Source organism: Pristiophorus japonicus, chromosome 5 (genome assembly GCF_044704955.1).
Source record: "Pristiophorus japonicus isolate sPriJap1 chromosome 5, sPriJap1.hap1, whole genome shotgun sequence".
Taxonomy (NCBI): Eukaryota; Metazoa; Chordata; class Chondrichthyes; family Pristiophoridae; genus Pristiophorus; species Pristiophorus japonicus.
In genome coordinates this window covers 5,939,777-5,956,834 of record NC_091981.1, presented here as the reverse complement: position 1 = coordinate 5,956,834, position 17,058 = coordinate 5,939,777, and the positions used below count along the sequence as shown (strand labels likewise).

General features: G+C 45.6%; 2 protein-coding genes across 8 annotated transcripts in view; both read right to left on the bottom strand.

Annotated features, from left to right (window-relative positions):
* LOC139264216 (single-strand DNA endonuclease ASTE1-like) overlaps positions 1-17,058 on the bottom strand; it is a 56,647-nt gene that overhangs the window by 37,650 nt on the left and 1,939 nt on the right. For 4 of the 7 annotated variants that reach the window (XM_070880327.1, XM_070880329.1, XM_070880328.1 and 1 more), the window contains exons 1-4: positions 15,999-16,246; positions 12,113-13,458; positions 11,114-11,312; positions 9,975-10,164 (exon numbers count right to left, since the gene is read on the bottom strand). In XM_070880327.1, coding sequence (XP_070736428.1) covers positions 9,975-10,164; positions 11,114-11,312; positions 12,113-13,435 — 1,712 coding nt within the window. In that variant the 5' untranslated portion in view covers positions 13,436-13,458; positions 15,999-16,246. The other 3 variants (XM_070880325.1, XM_070880331.1, XM_070880326.1) reach the window with 3 other exon arrangements.
* hscb (HscB mitochondrial iron-sulfur cluster cochaperone) overlaps positions 13,794-17,058 on the bottom strand; it is a 4,145-nt gene continuing 880 nt past the window's right edge. The window contains exon 2 of the mRNA XM_070879765.1: positions 13,794-13,865. Within this exon, the coding sequence (XP_070735866.1) occupies positions 13,794-13,865 (72 nt within the window). The remainder of the gene's footprint in view (positions 13,866-17,058) is intronic.

The following is a 17,058-nucleotide window of genomic DNA, read 5'->3' as shown; positions in this document are numbered from 1 at the left end:
GCTGCCTGCGCTTGCTCTCAGCCGCCTGAGGAAGAGTGTTTGAAGACCAGGTCCTCAAAACTGCCACCAAGCTCATGGTCTATAGGGCCGTAGTAATACCCGGCCTCCTGTATGGCTCAGAGACATGGACCATGTACAGTAGATACCTCAAGTCGCTGGAGAAATACCACCAACGAATAGAGTAAATCGGGAAAACCTGTTTCCAGTTTCAAAAGGCAGAAGGGTCGGTCACCAGAGGACACAGATTTCAGATAATCGGCAAAAGAACCAGTGGGAAGATGAAAAAAAATGTATTTACGCGGTGATTTGTGATCCGGAATGCGCTGCCTGAAAGGGCAGTGGAAGCAGATTCAATAGTAACTTTCAAAAGGTAATTGGATAAATACTCGGAAGGGGGGGAGCAAATAAGTCAGGCTATGGGGGAAAGAGGGGAGAGTGGTGGGACTAATTGGATCGCTCTTTCAAAGAGCCGGTACGAGCACGATGGGCCGAATGGCTGGGTGGTTTTATGATTCGAAGTCTGTTGTCCAGCCACCGGGGAAGATATGGCCGCCAACAAAACCACATTCAACAGGTCACCCAAGCAATGTTGCAAAGTTGCTTTTGACTCCGGGAATAACATTTTAGATGCTCAACATGCACTTCCAACATATCCTGAATTTAATGATGCCTCTCGAAGTGGGTGGTGCTGGGGAGAATATCATTGCCTTCTAGCCGGTTTACTGATGAACGCTAATACAAATGCAATTTTGATTGATGTACACATAGGTGGTTAAGCTACTTTTATGATAACTAACTTTGCGCTATTGTGGGGATATGTCCAATTCTCCAGTTGTACAACAGCAATTTGCACCTTTTTAGGTGATAAAACTTCCACAGGAGCGCTATCAAAACAAGATTTGACACCGAGCCACATAAGGAGATATTAGCACAGATGACTTGGTCATGGAGGTAGGTTTTAAGGAGCGTCTTAAAGATGGAGAGGTTTGGGGGAGGAATTCCAGAGCTTGGGCTCAGGCAGCTAAAGGCACGGCCAGCAATGTGTAGCGATTAAAATCGGGGATGCTCAATCGGCCAGAATTGGAGGAACGCAGAGATCTCGGAGGGGGATTACAGAGATAGGGAGGGGGGAGGGCCATGGAGGGATTTGAAAATAAGGATGAGAATTTTTTAATTGAGGCGTTGTCGGACCGGGAGCCAATATCGATCAACGAGCAGAGGGTAATGGGTGAGCGGGACTTGTTGCGAGTTAGGACACGGGCAGCAGAGTTTTGGATGAGCTCAAGTTTATGTAGGGTGGACGAGGGAAGGCCACCAGGAGTGTGTTGGAATAGTCAAGTCTAGAGGCAACAAAGGCACGGATGAGGGTTTCAGCAGCGGATCGCTGAGGCAGGGCGGAGTCGAGCGATGTTACAGAGATGGAAATAGGTGGTCTTGGTGATGGAGCAGATATGTGGTCAAAAGCTCATCTCAGGGTCAAATACAATGCCAAGGCTGTCAATGGCTTGGTTTACTTTAGTGTCTTCCAGGATCATCTTTGGGATTAGAAATTACTATAAGGAAAAAATACCAAATGTTGACAGCTTGAGTTATAGTTCAACATAATAAATACGTTGTATAGAACGTCCCTTTAATTTACTGCAAGGAAATGTTCAAGAAATCTCCAGATGTTGCTGCACTCTTCCAGAGGAAATAGTTTTCTCTGTATTTACTTCATCAAATCCATTAATCATCTTAAACACCTCAATTAATAGCCCTTTCATCATCTACTCTTCAGGGCCCTCTCGGGCCGCTGACCTCCTCCTCCTCCTCCCCTCGACCTCGGGCGACTTCCCCTCATCCGGCAGAATCTCTCATCTGGCACAGGCCAGGTCCCAAGGGTGCCGCATAAGAGACGTTCAACCTGTACTTTTTAAATGCGATGAGAGTTTCTGCCTCTACCTCCCTTTCAGGCAGAGAGTTCCAGACCCCCACCACCCTCTGGGTGAAAAAAGTTCCCCTCTCATCCTTCTACCAATTACTTTAAATCTATGCCTCCTGGTTATTGAAATAGGTCCTTCCCATCCACTCTATCCAGGCCCCTCATAATTGTATACACCTCAATTAAATTTCTGCAGGATATTTAAAAATTTACTCTTCAAATCATATAAAAGCATTTTCTAAGTTGTTGACTTTGACCATCTACTCCTGCTACTACTTAGCACCTACTGTGTGTGCACCAAGGGTGGGTGAGTCTGATGGGCAAGATGTGATAGTTTTCAAATTTACAGGTGTAATTTGTATTACAGGCAGTGTGCGAGCAAGGTTCCCATGGAAGTGTTTGTTGCAAACAAGTGCCCCATTGACTGGGAAACGTCTTTCATTGAGAGGGCCGTCGCAGTATCACCGACAGAAATACTCAAAGTCAGAGTTTATTCTGTGATTGCATAATCTCGCTGCCGTTGCCACAAATCGCTCTTCATGCTTTCCGAAATCTTTTTCGTTGCCTTTTTTTCTCAGGAAGGTAAGTTTCCAATGTCAAAATAATAAACAAAGTAATAAAAATAAGGCACATTTCACAATGGCGTGATTCAAGTTAGCTATTGAATTGTATTTTTCTGTCTTTAATGCTTTCGTTTAAAGCTTTTACTTGAAGGCCTCTCGTGCAATCCTGTGCTTCGTTTTCTAAAGTAAATGTTGGTCCCTTAGAAGATGAGAAGGGGGATTTAATAATGGGAAATGTGGAAATGGCTGAGACCTTAAACAATTATTTTGCTTCGGTCTTCACAGTGGAAGACACAAAAACCATGCCAAAAATTGCTGGTCACGGGAGGACCTTGAGACAATCACTATCACTAGGGAAGGTAGTGCTGGACAGGCTAATGGGACTCGAGGTAGCCAAGTCCCCTGGTCCAGATGAAATGCATCCTAGGGTATTAAAAGAGATGGCGGAAGTTATAGCAGATGCATTCGTTATAATCTACCAAAATTCTCTGGACTCTGGGGAGGTACCAGCGGATTGGAAAGCAGTTAATGTAACGCCTCTGTTTAAAAAAGGGGGCAGACAAAAGGCAGGTAACTATAGGCCGGTTAGTTTAACATCTGTAGTGGGGAAAATGCTTGAAACTATCATTAAGGAAGAAATAGCGGGACATCTAGATAGGAATAGTGCAATCAAGCAGACGCAGCATGGATTCATGAAGGGGAAATCATGTTTAACTAATTTACTGGAATTCTTTGAGGATATAACGAGCATGGTGGATAGAGGTGTACCGATGGATGTGGTGTATTTAGATTTCCAAAAGGCATTTGATAAGGTGCCACACAAAAGGTTACTGCAGAAGATAAAGGTACGCGGAGTCAGAGGAAATGTATTAGCATGGATAGAGAATTGGCTGCCGAACAGAAAGCAGAGAGTCGGGATAAATGGTTCCTTTTTGGGTTGGAAATCGGTGGTTAGTGGTGTGCCACAGGGATGGGTACTGGGACCACAACTGTTTACAATATACATAGATGACCTGGAAGAGGGGACAGAGTGTAGTGTAACAAAATTTGCAGATTAGTGGGAAAGCGGGTTGTGTAGAGGACACAGTAAGGCTGCAAAGAGATTTAGATAGGTTTAGATATATTCAAAAAGGAGCTAGATGTAGTCCTTACTACTAGGGGGATCAAGGGGTATAGCGAGAAAGCAGGAATGGGGTACTGAGGTTGCATGTTCAGCCATGAACTCATTGAATGGCGGTGCATGCTCGAAGGGCCGAATGGCCTACTCCTGCACCTATTTTCTAAGCAAATGGGCTAAGGTTTGGCAGATGGAATACAATGTCGGAAAGTGTGAAGTCATCCACCTTGGGGAAAAAAAGTCAAAGAGAATATTATCTGAATGGGGAGAAATTACAACACGCTGCAGTGCAGAGGGACCTGGGGGTCCTTGTGCATGAATCCCAAAAAGTTAGTTTGCAGGTGCAGCAGGAAATCAGGAAGGCGAATGGAATGTTGGCCTTCATTGCGAGAGGGATGGAGTACAAAAGCAGGGAGGTCCTTCTGCAACTGTATAGGGTATTGGTGAGGCCGCACCTGGAGTACTGCGTGCAGTTTTGGTCACCTTACTTAAGGAAGGATATACTAGCTTTGGAGGGGGTACAGAGACGATTCGCTAGCCTGATTCCGGAGATGAGGGGATTACCTTATGATGATAGATTGAGTAGATTGGGTCTGTACTCGTTGGAGTTCAGAAGGATGAGGGGTGACCTTATAGAAACATTTAAAATAATGAAAGGGATAGACAAGATAGAGGCAGAGAGGTTGTTTCCACTGGTCGGGGAGACTAGAACTAGGGGGCACAGCCTCAAAATACGGGGGAGCCAATTTAAAACCGAGTTGAGAAGGAATTTCTTCTCCCAGAGGGTTGTGAATCTGTGGAATTCTCTGCCCAAGGAAGCAGTTGAGCCTAGCTCATTGAATGTATTCAAGTCACAGATAGATAGATTTTTAACCAATAATGGAATTAAGGGTTACGGGGAGCGGGCGGGTAAGTGGAGCTGAGTCCACGGCCAGATCAGCCATGATCTTGTTAAATGGTGGAACAGGCTCGAGGGGCTAGATGGCCTACTCCTGTTCCTAATTCTTATGTCCAGAGCTGTGACCCCTTGAGCCTGCTCCGCCATTCAATAAGACCACGGTTGATCTTTGACCTCAACTCTACTTTCCCACCCGATCTCCAAATCCCTTGATTCCCCTAGAGTCCAGAAATCTCAGCCTTGAATATACTCAACGACTCAGCATCCACAGCCCTCTGGGGCAGAGAATTCCAAAGAGCTACAACCCTCTGAGTGAAGAAATTCCTCCTCATCTCAGTCTTAAATGGCTAACCCCTTATCCTGAGACTGTGACCCCTGGTTCTAAACTTCCCAGCCAGAGGGAAACATCCTCTCAGCATCTACCCTGTCAATCCCCCTCAATTTGAATTGTGTCAGCTGAGCTTGTGCAGTGTGCTTAATTTCCCAGGATGAGTCGATACTGTTCAGTCGCTTGTCATGATGGAATATTTTACTTCCGTCTTGAGCACTTTCTACTCCACTTAAAAAAACACACTGGCAAATTTCAACAGTTTTATTATGAAATAGTCTGCGGTGTGTGGAAAATTATGTCCGCCTATACACCCGTTGAAGCTTTTGTTTTGTGTTCTATGAACTTTAGAAAGTGTATTAAGCTGAGAGGGAGCGACTGGATGATTAGGTTAAGTTTTCGAAAAAAAAAGGGTTGAATTTAGAAAGAACAGAAAATGCTGGAAATCTCAGCAGGTCAGGCAGCATCTGTGGAGCGAGAAATGGAGTTAACATTTCAGGTCGACCCTTCGTCAGAACTGGGAAAAGTTAGATGTAACAGGTTTTAACATGTACAGAGGCGGGGAAAGTAGAAAGAACAAGGGGCCAAAATTGCCCTCCGCCCCGTCTGGGGTGGATAATTCGAATTGTCTGGTGAATTACCGCCCAATTGTTGAGGTGGGGCGAAGAGAGGAAAATTGCCCTGTTTTTCAAAAAATCATTGGGGCAGCAGGTGTTCTCAGCGCCGTGCTGGGCGCGATTTAAAGGGGAGAGTTGCTGCGAGCCCACTGAGCCACCAGGATCGATTGACTAATGATGTCATTATCGCCATTGGCACAGGAGCGGGGCAGACACCTTCTCCGCCTCAAAAGATCACGAGGGCAATGTCCCGATCGTAACTGCTCTTTAAAAAAAAACGTGGCAATTTCGGCCCCGAAGTGTTTTACCCTCTAACACCACTTCCACCATTGCAGCCCCTGGACCAAGTCATAGCGCAAACCAATTCCTGCACTGGTTGGCTGCTGTTTTAGATTCCACTGAGGAAACTTTTGTTCTCAAGTTAAGAACTATATAACATGTTGGACACTATGCGCTCATACAGTAGAGCTTGGAATGCAGTGACTCGAGCTGCATCAGTTTCAAGCAAGGAAAACTGACCCAGGCAAAGCTAAGGCAATTCTGGAGGTTTGAGCTGGGCTGGATTCTATCTTTCTGTTTTGATGAATGATTTCTCTGAAACTTGGAAATGGAGGCTGCACAGAATGTTCAAAAGCTACTTTCTGTACTGTGCATTTTGCATCTTTCAATGCTATTAATTGACTTATAAACCAGTGTTAACACTTGTATTTTAAGTATTGTTAGCCTCTTTGTTTTAGTTGCCCCCTCCAACATAGTATGAAATTTATTAAAGTTAAAAATGGCCATATTTTATAAACTGAGTTGCGATAATGCATACAGTTGCCACAAAAAAACAAATCTTACATCAAGATTTTATTCCATTTCCAGATAGAATCAGATGCAGTTACAAAAATTGTTATTTCAGACGGCTGAACTGGCAGGATAGAATCTAGTACACATATAAAATGAAAGCACCTTGAATAAAAATATACTTCTTTGGGATAGATACGGGTCCTGAAATTAACACACACAAATTGTGACCACTGCATATAGAGTTTGATGCATATAAAAGCCAATTTTAAACCTTCTGTTTACTTGCACTGTCCATTTACCTTGTCGATGAAAACCGTTAATGTATTTCTGTTGCTGGTTGGAACACTGCACTGTTTAACAAACTCAGTAAGAGATGCCAAATTAGCACTGTAATGTGGAGTGGATCAACATGGCAACTTGCAAACTGCTTCAGTTGCTCAATGAACCAGGCATCCACACTCAGCAGAAAGTCCTGCCACGATTCGACGCCTGACCTGGATAATTAGAGAATCAGTAAGGGTACTACATTTGGATTCAGCATCCCTCAGTGACGGAGAGAAACTCCAAGGGTTCCTGTTGTGGATCACCGGTGAAAACAGGACTGGGCTTAGCGAAATAGCCCGACTTTTATTCCCCAGGGTCATAAGTAATGGCCACTGGAGTACCGTGTAAAAGGGAAACCACGCACTCTGCCCTCAGGGAAGGGGTGGTGAATAGAAATTGGTATTCAAGGGGGGCGGAAGTATACAAATCACCAATATGCCTTGTACAGTGATTTGAAAAAAAGGTGCGTCAGCCAAACACAGGCTACAGTGGCTAGCAATGAAAGGGAGTGACATTGTAAAATAGATTTGGTGGGCAACAAAAGGTAATTGGAGTTTAATTGACCCTCGAATCCGATCTGAACTAAACTCTACAGTGAAACAGATTTATTTTCAGTCTGCGATTAGCAGTTGCTCACCTTGTGGACTGCTTTCACAAGTAGAGCAACCAAACCGTGTAAATGTTTATGTAATTGCTACAAATGCACCATAAAATTAACTTTTTCTCTTTAAAGGACAATTTTAAAAACATCTACAAAACCTCAGTGCATTGCGAGTGGTTATGTCCCACATGCAGTTTGTATTCAGGATTCCGAGTTGTTGATTCATCTGGTGATTGATTAGTGAACCGGTTTTATTCGAAATCCTCAGTCGACAAGGCTGCAAATTGGTTATTGACATCATGCCAGGTAGGGAGCCCTTGGCTCGTCGGTGAGACTGTTGAACGAGTCGTTTGTTTTTCCTTCACTTTGGCCCGGCCCTTGGATCTTCTCCCTTGGAAGAAGTCTGCGGGTACCGTTGCAGTCACTGTGTGCAGGAGCTGGCAGTACATCTCTGCTGCAACTAGTGATCCATTCAATAGATCCTCTGCAGCAACCGATTTCAGCTCCTGGTGCAAGCAATGAACAAGAGTCCCACTATAGAGTCTTTCCAAGATCGAGAGAGAGAGAGAACGGACGCAAGTTAGTGGGCTCTCAGTATATTCAGCAAATCAACCAAGTTATTCGAAAACTGGCAGCATTGCTCAAAGTGTAAAACATGTTGGAAAAGTGAAACTCTGAATGCTGCAGAAGTCTTTGACTGGTAACGCTGACAAAACTCTCCTGGCACCTATTCTGAGATGGATGCATTTCTACAACCCGAAAGAAAATATATTTCCTTGGCTTCACCAAGTGCAGAAACTGAAGAGAACTACTATATACATCAGGAAAGTAGGTTAAGTATCTGCTATCTACCAATGGGTAGGTGGGTGGGGTGCCACTTCAGAGCTGTTCACTTGTGTGTCCCTGCAGAAATAAGGAAATATCTGTACCGTAGAAAATCTGTATTCCTGTTGTGCTAATATTAATTCAGTTATCAATCAGCACACTTGAGGACATTCACCATGTCCCACAGATTACAGAGTTGTACAGACAAGAGGAGACTTTGTCCCACTGAATCTATGTGGACTCAGCTTTCCATTCCGCCCCTCAATTAGTTTATGGCTGGTCTGTACCTCAACTCCTTTTACGATCCGTTGATCCCTTGCCCAATAAAAATCTATCGTTCCTGAAAATTTTTAATATTCTGCTTTTGCCACTCCATGTCCCACTCTGTGTAAAGAAAGTTCTCTTAACCTCCCATCTGTGTCCTCTCAGACCACTGGCAATAGATTTTTATTATTTATTTCATTAAAGGCCTTTGAACACCTCCAGCAAATCCTGCGCTTCTCTGGTCCAGTGAAAACAGCTCCAGTTTCTCTAGTCTTTCCTCAATTACAGCTCTGATCCAGATAGAGACTCTCTTGCACCTTCCGCAGCCTTGATATTCTTCGTAAAGTAAGGCACCCAAAACGGAACAATATTCTAACTGTGGCCCAATCAATGTGTTCAGCATTACCTCTTTGCCATTGTACACTGTGCTTACTTGAAAATCATTGTTTACAACTTTATCAACTTGTCACTTTAAAGATTTAAAGGAACCAATTTAAAACCGAGTTGAGAAGGAATTTCTTCTCGCAGAGGGTTGTGAATCTGTGGAATTCTCTGCCCAAGGAAGCAGTTGAGGCTAGCTCATTGAATGTATTCGAGTCACAGATAAGATTTTTAACCAATAAGGGAATTAAGGGTTATGGGGAGCGGGCGGGTAAGTGGAGCTGAGTCCACGGCCAGATCAGCCATGATCTTGTTGAATGGCGGGGCAGGCTTGAGGGGCTAGATGGCCTACTCCTGTTCCTAATTCTTAAGTTCTTATTTGTCTATCTGAACACCAGGGGCCCAAAATTGGTGGATAAAATGCCCCCATACCGCCTGACTGGAAATTCATCAGCGGCATATGGAGCGCCCAAAAGTGATAGCATACCACCATCTGAAAAACGGTGATTTTATGTTGATATGTAAACTACTATGTGTTGTCCACCGCCCCCCCAGAAAAACACAAAAATACCCAAAACACTGCATAAAACAACTAAAAATCTAAACTTGCCTTGAGACACCAACCTGATGTTGGCAGTCTCTGGCTTCTGCGGGGGGGAGGGGAAAGAGAGAGAAAGGGAGACTTAAGACCCAAAGAGTCCCTGCACCGCCAGAGCAGACCGTCCGCACTAATTTTGCTGACATACCGCCGAGAAATGGGCGGATGACCAATTCCGGCCCCCAGGTGTCTACACACCGTAAAGTTTTATCATTTAGTGCATATGCCTTGTACTTCCTCCCAGAATACATCTTATCACTCTGCCCAATTTACAACCCTATGTCCTCACATTTAGCCATGCTCTCTGTGTGTGCGTGTGTGCGCAAATTGATATTCCTCTGTTCTGGAGTACAGATTATATACACACGTCAAAACTGTTGAATAATTCGTGTAATTTTAATTGGAGCAGAGCTGAAGGGATTTGTAACCAGTTGTACACAGGACAAAATAATATTGGAATAGGGTGAACTATGAGAAAACCAGGAGAGAAACTGGTGCTTTACATTTCTTGTACCTTTTAGCCAGATTCACATTCCACAGGCGAGGAACATGTAGATCACATTCACCGCTAATAACCTTTGTAAGATTTTAAATGTGAATTATATTCACATACATCTACCAACCGTACTGCTGCTACTTAAATCTAGGTTTCGGAAGGGAACAAGGCATTATCCGTTTTTCAGATGAGATGATTGGCATTCAGTGATCAAGCCGCTCTCTATAAAACATGTACATATTTCCTTACCGTGTAATATCCGGGACTGCAAGGGGATAGCACAGGGCCTGATTGAGATAGATTCCCATTAAAAGACAGCTCTGCCACTGACAGAAGACATGAGCCACATCGATATCCAGATTCCTTATCTGCTTCCTCAATCTGAGGCGGGACAGTCTCTCGTGCACCACTCTAACGCCCTTCTCACACCTCCAGTTACCTAGGCAGGTTTGATTGGATAGGCAATTAATTAGTCATGCTCCCTCAGCAATTATTTATCATTAGATGAAGTTCACAGAATGGTCATGGAGTATCTGAAAATGTATCTGTTTCTCAAGGCTGCCATCAAAGATTCCCTTAAGAATCAAGACAGACACCATAATTTAATGTTAACCTTTGTTCTAGAATATTGGCCTTTATGTCAAGTTACAAAAACTGTTCTGTAAATTTGACATTTAATGATTATTTCGAACTAGCAAAAGGCCCCAGATTCGACTCGGCCAGGGTACAAGAATTGCTTTTGGCATCTCTGGATTTGGAGGAGGAGATGGGAAGAACAAGACAGACAAATCATGGTTCCCGCTTCCAAATGCTATCCAGTGACCTCTCCCGGAAAGCACATGACTGATGTCAGGCCGGGTGTGTGGATCCTGCTGACCATCACGGTCTAGGCTCCGTATGGGAAGTGCCCATTCGAGTGAACTACAGGAGGCCTGGTCAGTGCTGAGAGAACAGCACCCCCAGCAACTTTTAGAAGGAATTTTAAAAAACCTGGCATTATTTTAAAGGATTTAATCTGCCATAGCTCCCCAAGATGTCTTGAGGATATTATGGTGCTATATAAAATGCATGTTGTCTCTCCGATATACCATCAAGGAATAGGGGGTAACCATTCTGAAGATGTCAATCCATTCTACATTTGTCAATAACGCTTTTGACAGCAACAATGATTGCAGCACAGATCTAATTGTCCCCTATTTTATCTGGGCCAATAAAGAAAGGGAGAAGAAAGAAGGGGTTTGGCTTTTCCAGATCATGAACTCAGTGCAGTGTAACTAAAGCAAAATCCCTTCATATCCTATAACCCCTATGCTGCAGCGCTTGTGTCGTGGTGTACCTCACTGAATCACAATACACTGACGTGCTTTCTTTCTATATCTTCTATTTACCTGACAGTTTATGCAATTCGCCAGTTACAATGCAAAGCAGCAGAGCCTGAAGATGGTGCAGGGTCACTCTGGGTTCAGCATGAGCTATCCAGTAGCAGGTTGCAGCAACTGTTAACCGCAGGTGAGCTGGTACAGTCTGCACAGTTGGTTTCACTTTCAGAGTGTCCAATAGAAAGCTGATTCTGTCCGACATAGAAATCTATAAAAGGTAACGTGTGTGATCAGCATACTCCAACAAACCAGTCCATATGTACAGGATATAGCTTTGATTCATCAATACAATGGTTTACTACCGAATATTTAGGGGTCAGGAAAGTTTAAAAAACAAATTAAATTGGAATCCAGCAGGTTTCCCAATACTGAGAGCTTAAGAGACACAAGCGAGTCAGGGTGTTAAAAAAACAAAATCATGTCTAAATGCCAAAAATATCAGAGAAAGTGAAAGTTATAAATATTTATCTTGTGGCGACAAGGAAGGTTTCTGCCCACACTTCATATGAAATTCAACCAGCTAAAGTTAAATGAAAGCAATCATTCCTCGCCAAAGTTCAAAACAGAGACTGGTCCTAGTCCCATGCAGTTTTGTTTGATATAATTGACGGGGCAATACATCAGTATAAAGCTAGATGCCGGCTATATAAAATGTATGAGTTTTACATGATATTAGGTTGGCCGGTCTCAACTCAAATAGTGGTGGACCACATGAAGAAATTGCCCATTATTCGGCAGGTCAATTTCTCAAACACTACTGGATACGTGGTTTCAAAAATGAAAATGGGACATTGGGTGCTGTGATTTTGGAATGAAGGAACAGCAAGGGATCTCATGTGAATATACAACATGATCTGCAGAGCAAAATGAAAAAACATTTCATATCCGGCAGTGATGGGCCTCACTTTGCACAAAAATTCCAAGTTTAGAAATATTGCGATGAGTTTGTTGATCAAGGCAGAGGTGGGTGTGACTTAGGGAGAGGATACGGTCCTAGATCGCACTTACCTCTGGCAGGCTTCGCAATGAATGGACTCCAGTCGAGCTGAATCTTTTCAGCACTGTCTGAATGCTAGTTTTTCTCAGGTTTCGCTCATGTCTTGCAAATTCCTCCACACAATGCACCTTGCTGCATTGTCCAGTCACATCCGCTGCCGAGTCAGGATCAGTCTCGCTGGGGCCCAGTAGCAGTCCGTACATAACCTGGCGGATATATAGGGAACACCGGTGACTGCTGGGCCTGCCCATGTTCTCCACCTGAGTACTCAGGAACGTCCTCTTCATGATCAGGCAGTCGCTGAGAAAGGGGGCCAATTCGCCTTTCATCAGAGCAACCAGCATCCATTCGGGGGCTTTGTTGGCCATCACGGTGGGAACGTCGGGCTTTGCTTCTCGGTTCTGAAAGAACTTTGCGAGGTCCACTTCTGACTGAGTGTATTCATCCATTTGTGAAGAGAGAAGCTGGCGGACCTCCTCGTGTTCATTTGGTTTCAGGTACTTCAGAATGTTTTCGATTGCCTCCTGCGGCTCGGTAAATCTGGACAGCCAGTTCAGGAGCCCTTGAATCCGTGTGTTTTTCCTCCTTGTGAAAGCAGAAGTCCCTATATTGAGTTGCACTCGGGCGACGAAGGTCTCCAAGGAAGGAAGGCTGGCATAATCATTGCCATTTAACACCGCAAAGAGAGGGAGAAGAGCTTTGTTTATGTGGCTAAAGTGCTTACAGAAATTCTCCACAGAGAAACATTGGGCTGAAATGTAGGACTCCGAGCCACCTTTAAGAGTAATTACGTTTTTCCACTTAAAGTAATTGAGCGGACAATAACCAGCCTTTAAATCAAAGATGCAGAAGTCACTGTCTAGTGTTAGGACGGGGCAGGCCCATTGATTAGCAAGAGTCACAATGTCACGGTCTGCTTCAGAATGACACTGAACAAAAGGAACTTGCAACTGCACTAAAACTTGTTTAAAAACTTCCGCGCCGAGCAGCGGTAACAGTGTCCCTCCGCCGCCTCTCGAAATTTGGTGCGCCCGTTGGATTTTGTCCCTGGCACGTTGTTTGAGCGTTTCAAGCTTTTTATCGGTAGAGTCGCATCCACCATCAAATACCACGTACGGTGCAATGTTACAGAGGGACAGGGCATCAAAGAATTTGCAGATGACATCGGTAAAAGAATCATAGTCACCTCCATGCTGGAGGTCGATAAGAGAGTCGAAGTAAAGTCGATGAAATAAGTTATTACCATCGATTACAATTTTTGTATTTTGCAACTTGACATTATTAAAAAAGTTACGATTTTCTCCAATGTAGCTCATCAATCCGTGGATACCCATGCTCGAGAATGAAAAGCTTCAACCTAGGTAACAAACACAATGAGTTGGGTGGTTAGGTCGTACGTGATCATTGTATCAAGCACAAAAATAGCCGAAGTCAACTCCGGATTCACTGCATCAGTGTACACTTGCTCAGCTTTATATATTGAAAGTTATACAACAGAAATCAGGAGAATGTCATAATTTCCCCTCCACCTCCCCCATGAAGGCAGCAACTCCAATCCACCTCTACTCTGGCACAGGCTGAAAGAGGCAAGGGTCGAGGAAGTCCAACCGGAACACCCATGGTAGCTCATTCATTCTAATGGGTTAGCGTAGGCACAGTGATCAAAAACCCGAGACCAGTCTCCATTGGGCCTCAGTCACAGCTGTGCACTTCTGGTAACGCGAATTTTAATTGGCTGATCATTCCAGGCAAAACCAGAATAGCCTTCGGGAGCAATTCGTTTCAATTACATTTGACTGCTTAAACTAATTTGTAGCCTGAAGTGATCAATATTTGTTCCAAACTGGGTTTGGATGCAATAGCCCCATCTTAGAAATTATGCTTTTAGTTGCATCTATTTACATTTGTTAATTTGTAAACAGTGTCTACACTCCAAAAGTACTTCATTGGCTGTAGAGCGCTTTGAGACGTTAGGTGGTTGTGAAAGGCGCTATATAAATGCAAGTCTTTCATTTTACTGCTGTTTAGGACAATGTTTCTTACACTGGGTCCTGGGGGTCTGAGACCGGAGATAATTTCAAGCCCACTCCCTTTTATAAAACAAGACACCGAAACAGTTATTGCAAATTATTCTGCCTGCCGGGTGAACCGATTCCTCCACCTGCTGCCGCGACCTGTGATCTGAGCACCTGCGGGTGCCCTTCAAACATGTACAATCCCACAGTGCAGCTGTCCCAGAACATGCCAGTGGAACAGGATAGTGGTGAGTGGTGCATCCAGCAGCATCCCAGCATATGCTCGCACCCTCACTCACCGTGGCCAGCCTGCTGAGGGCTTTAAACATTGTCCAGCATCAAGTGGCCGTCTGTTGCTGCAGAGTGCCCTTAACTGGTGAGCAGCAGACGTCCCATAGGAACAGGAGGAGGCCGTTCAGCTCCTTGAGCCTGTTCCGCCATTCAATGAGATCATGGCTGATCTGCGACCTAACTCCAAAAACACGCCTTTGCCCCACATCCCTTAATACCTTTGGTTAACAGAAAGTCATCAATCTCCGATTTAAAATTAATTGACCCAGCATCAATTACCGTTTGCAGCAGAGAGTTCCAAATTTCTACCACCCTTTATCTGTAGAGGTGTTTCCTAATTTCACTTCTGAAAGGTCTGGCTCTCATGTTGAGACTATGCCCCCTAGTCCTAGACACCCCAAACAGCGGAAATAGTTTCTATCTACCCTATCTGTTCCCCTTAATATTGTGAAAACTTTGATCAAATCACCTCTTAACCTTCTAACCTGTGTGTCAGCTGTGGCTCAGTGGGCAGCACTCTTGCCTGAGTAAGAAAGTTGTGGCTTCAAATCCCATTCCAGAGACTTGAGCAGAAAAATCTAGGCGGACACTCCAGGGGCAGCGCTGAGGGAGCGCCGCACTGTCGGAGGGGCAGCGCTGAGAGAGCGCCGCACTGTCGGAGGGGCCGTCTGTGTTCAGGTGAACATAAAAGATCCCATGGCACTATTTCGAAGAAGAGCAGGGGAGTTATCCCTCAATCAACATCACAAACAGATTTTCTGGTCATTATCACATTGCTGTGTGTGGGAGCTTGCTGTGTGCAAATTGGCTGCTGTGTTTTCTACATTACAACAGTGACTACTCTCCATAAGTACCTCATTGGCTGTAAAGCATTTGGGATGGACCTTTAATACCTTTGGTTAAGGGATGTGGGCCAAGGGCAGGTATATGGAGTCAGGTCGCAGATCAGCCATGATCTCATTGACTGGCGGAACCTCTGTATACCCATGTGTTAAAAGTTGGATGTGTAGATGAAGTGAAAGAATTTGTACATTCCCATAAAATTACAGCCACCATCCTTGTGAAACAGCTGTCAAATCAGTTTCAATTTCTGACCCGGCTACACCGTCACAGGGGTGAAAAAAGACTTGCATTTATATAGCGCCTTTCACAACCACCGGACGTCTCAAAGCGCTTCACAGCTAATGAAGTAGTTTTAAAGTGCAGTCACTTCAATACATTTTCCAGCAGGATTAATAAATCTAACCATTCTGTAACTTGTAATCACGTGGAGGGGTTTTCAATTAGCTGAACTGACTCTGAACTCACAACTTTCTGACTCAGTGCTACCCAGACACTGGTGAGGGGGATTTGGTGTAGATAAGGCCACAGGCTTTTGGAGGACAATAGAAACAAAGTGCTGGAGACACTCAGCAGGTCTGGCAGCATCTGTGGCGAGAGAAACATTTCAGGTCAGTGACCTTTTGTCAGAACGAGATGTGACGGGTTTTGAGCAAGTGCAAAAAGGGCGGGGTAGGCCGGGAGGAGAACAAAAGGGTAGAAGGCAGGAGATTTTAAATGAAAAAGATTCTGAGAGTCGGCACGGGCTCACCTTCCAGGCTGTAAGTGTTCTATGATGGTGCAAGGAGATAATAAAGAAACAAAATATGGGTCTACAAGGTGTAAATGGGAATGGCCGAATCATCAGTCATCCGAACTGCCAACATCCGAAGAAATGGGGTTAGAGGTTATGAGTTGAAGTGCAGAAGGCTGTAATCACCACCATAGGCAGTCCCTCTGAATCGAGGAAGACTTGCTTCCACTCTCAAAATGAGTTCCTCTGCCCACCTTTGGCTCGTTTGCCGAGGGGGGAGGGGGGGGGGAGAGGGGGGGAGGGAGAGGGGGGAGGGGGAGGGGGAGGGGGAAGGGGGAGGGGGAGGGGGAAGGGGGAGGGGAGGAAAGGGGGGGAGGGGGGAGGAAAGGGGGGAGGGGAGGAAAAGGGGGGAAAGGGAGGGGGGGGGAAGGGGAGGAAAGGGAAGGGGAGGGGGGGAAAGGGAAGGGGGGGAAAGGGGAGGGGAGGAAAGGAAGGGGAGGAAAGGGAAGGGGAGGAAAGGGAAGGGGAGGAAAGGGAAGGGGAGGAAAGGGAAGGGGAGGAAAGGGGAAGGAGGGAAAGGGGAAGAGAGACAGACTGAGCCGGGGAGAAGGGGGGAGGGGAGAAGAGGGGAGGGGGAGAAGAGAAGAGGGGAAGGGGGGAGAGGGGAAGGGGGGGAGGGGAGGAGGGGGGAGAGGGGAAGGGGGGAGGGGAGGAGAGGGGGAGGGGAGGAGAGGGGAAGGGGGGAGAGGGGAGGAGAGGGGAAGGGGGGAGAGGGGAGGAGAGGGGAAGGGGGGAGAGGGGAAGGGGAGAAGGGGGGGGGAAGGGGAGAAGGGGGGGAAGGGGAGAAGGGGGGGGGGAAGGGGAGAAGGGGGGGGGGAAGGGGAGAAGGGGGGGGGGAAGGGGAGAAGGGGGGGGGAAGGGGAGAAGGGGGGGGGGAAGGGGAGAGGGGAGGAGAGGGGGAGGGGAGAGGGGAAGGGGGGAGGGGAGAGGGGAAGGGGGAGGGGGGAGGAGAAGAGGGGAAGGGGGAGAAGGGGGAGAAGGGCAGGAAGAAGGGGAGTAGAAGAGGGGAAGGGGGGAG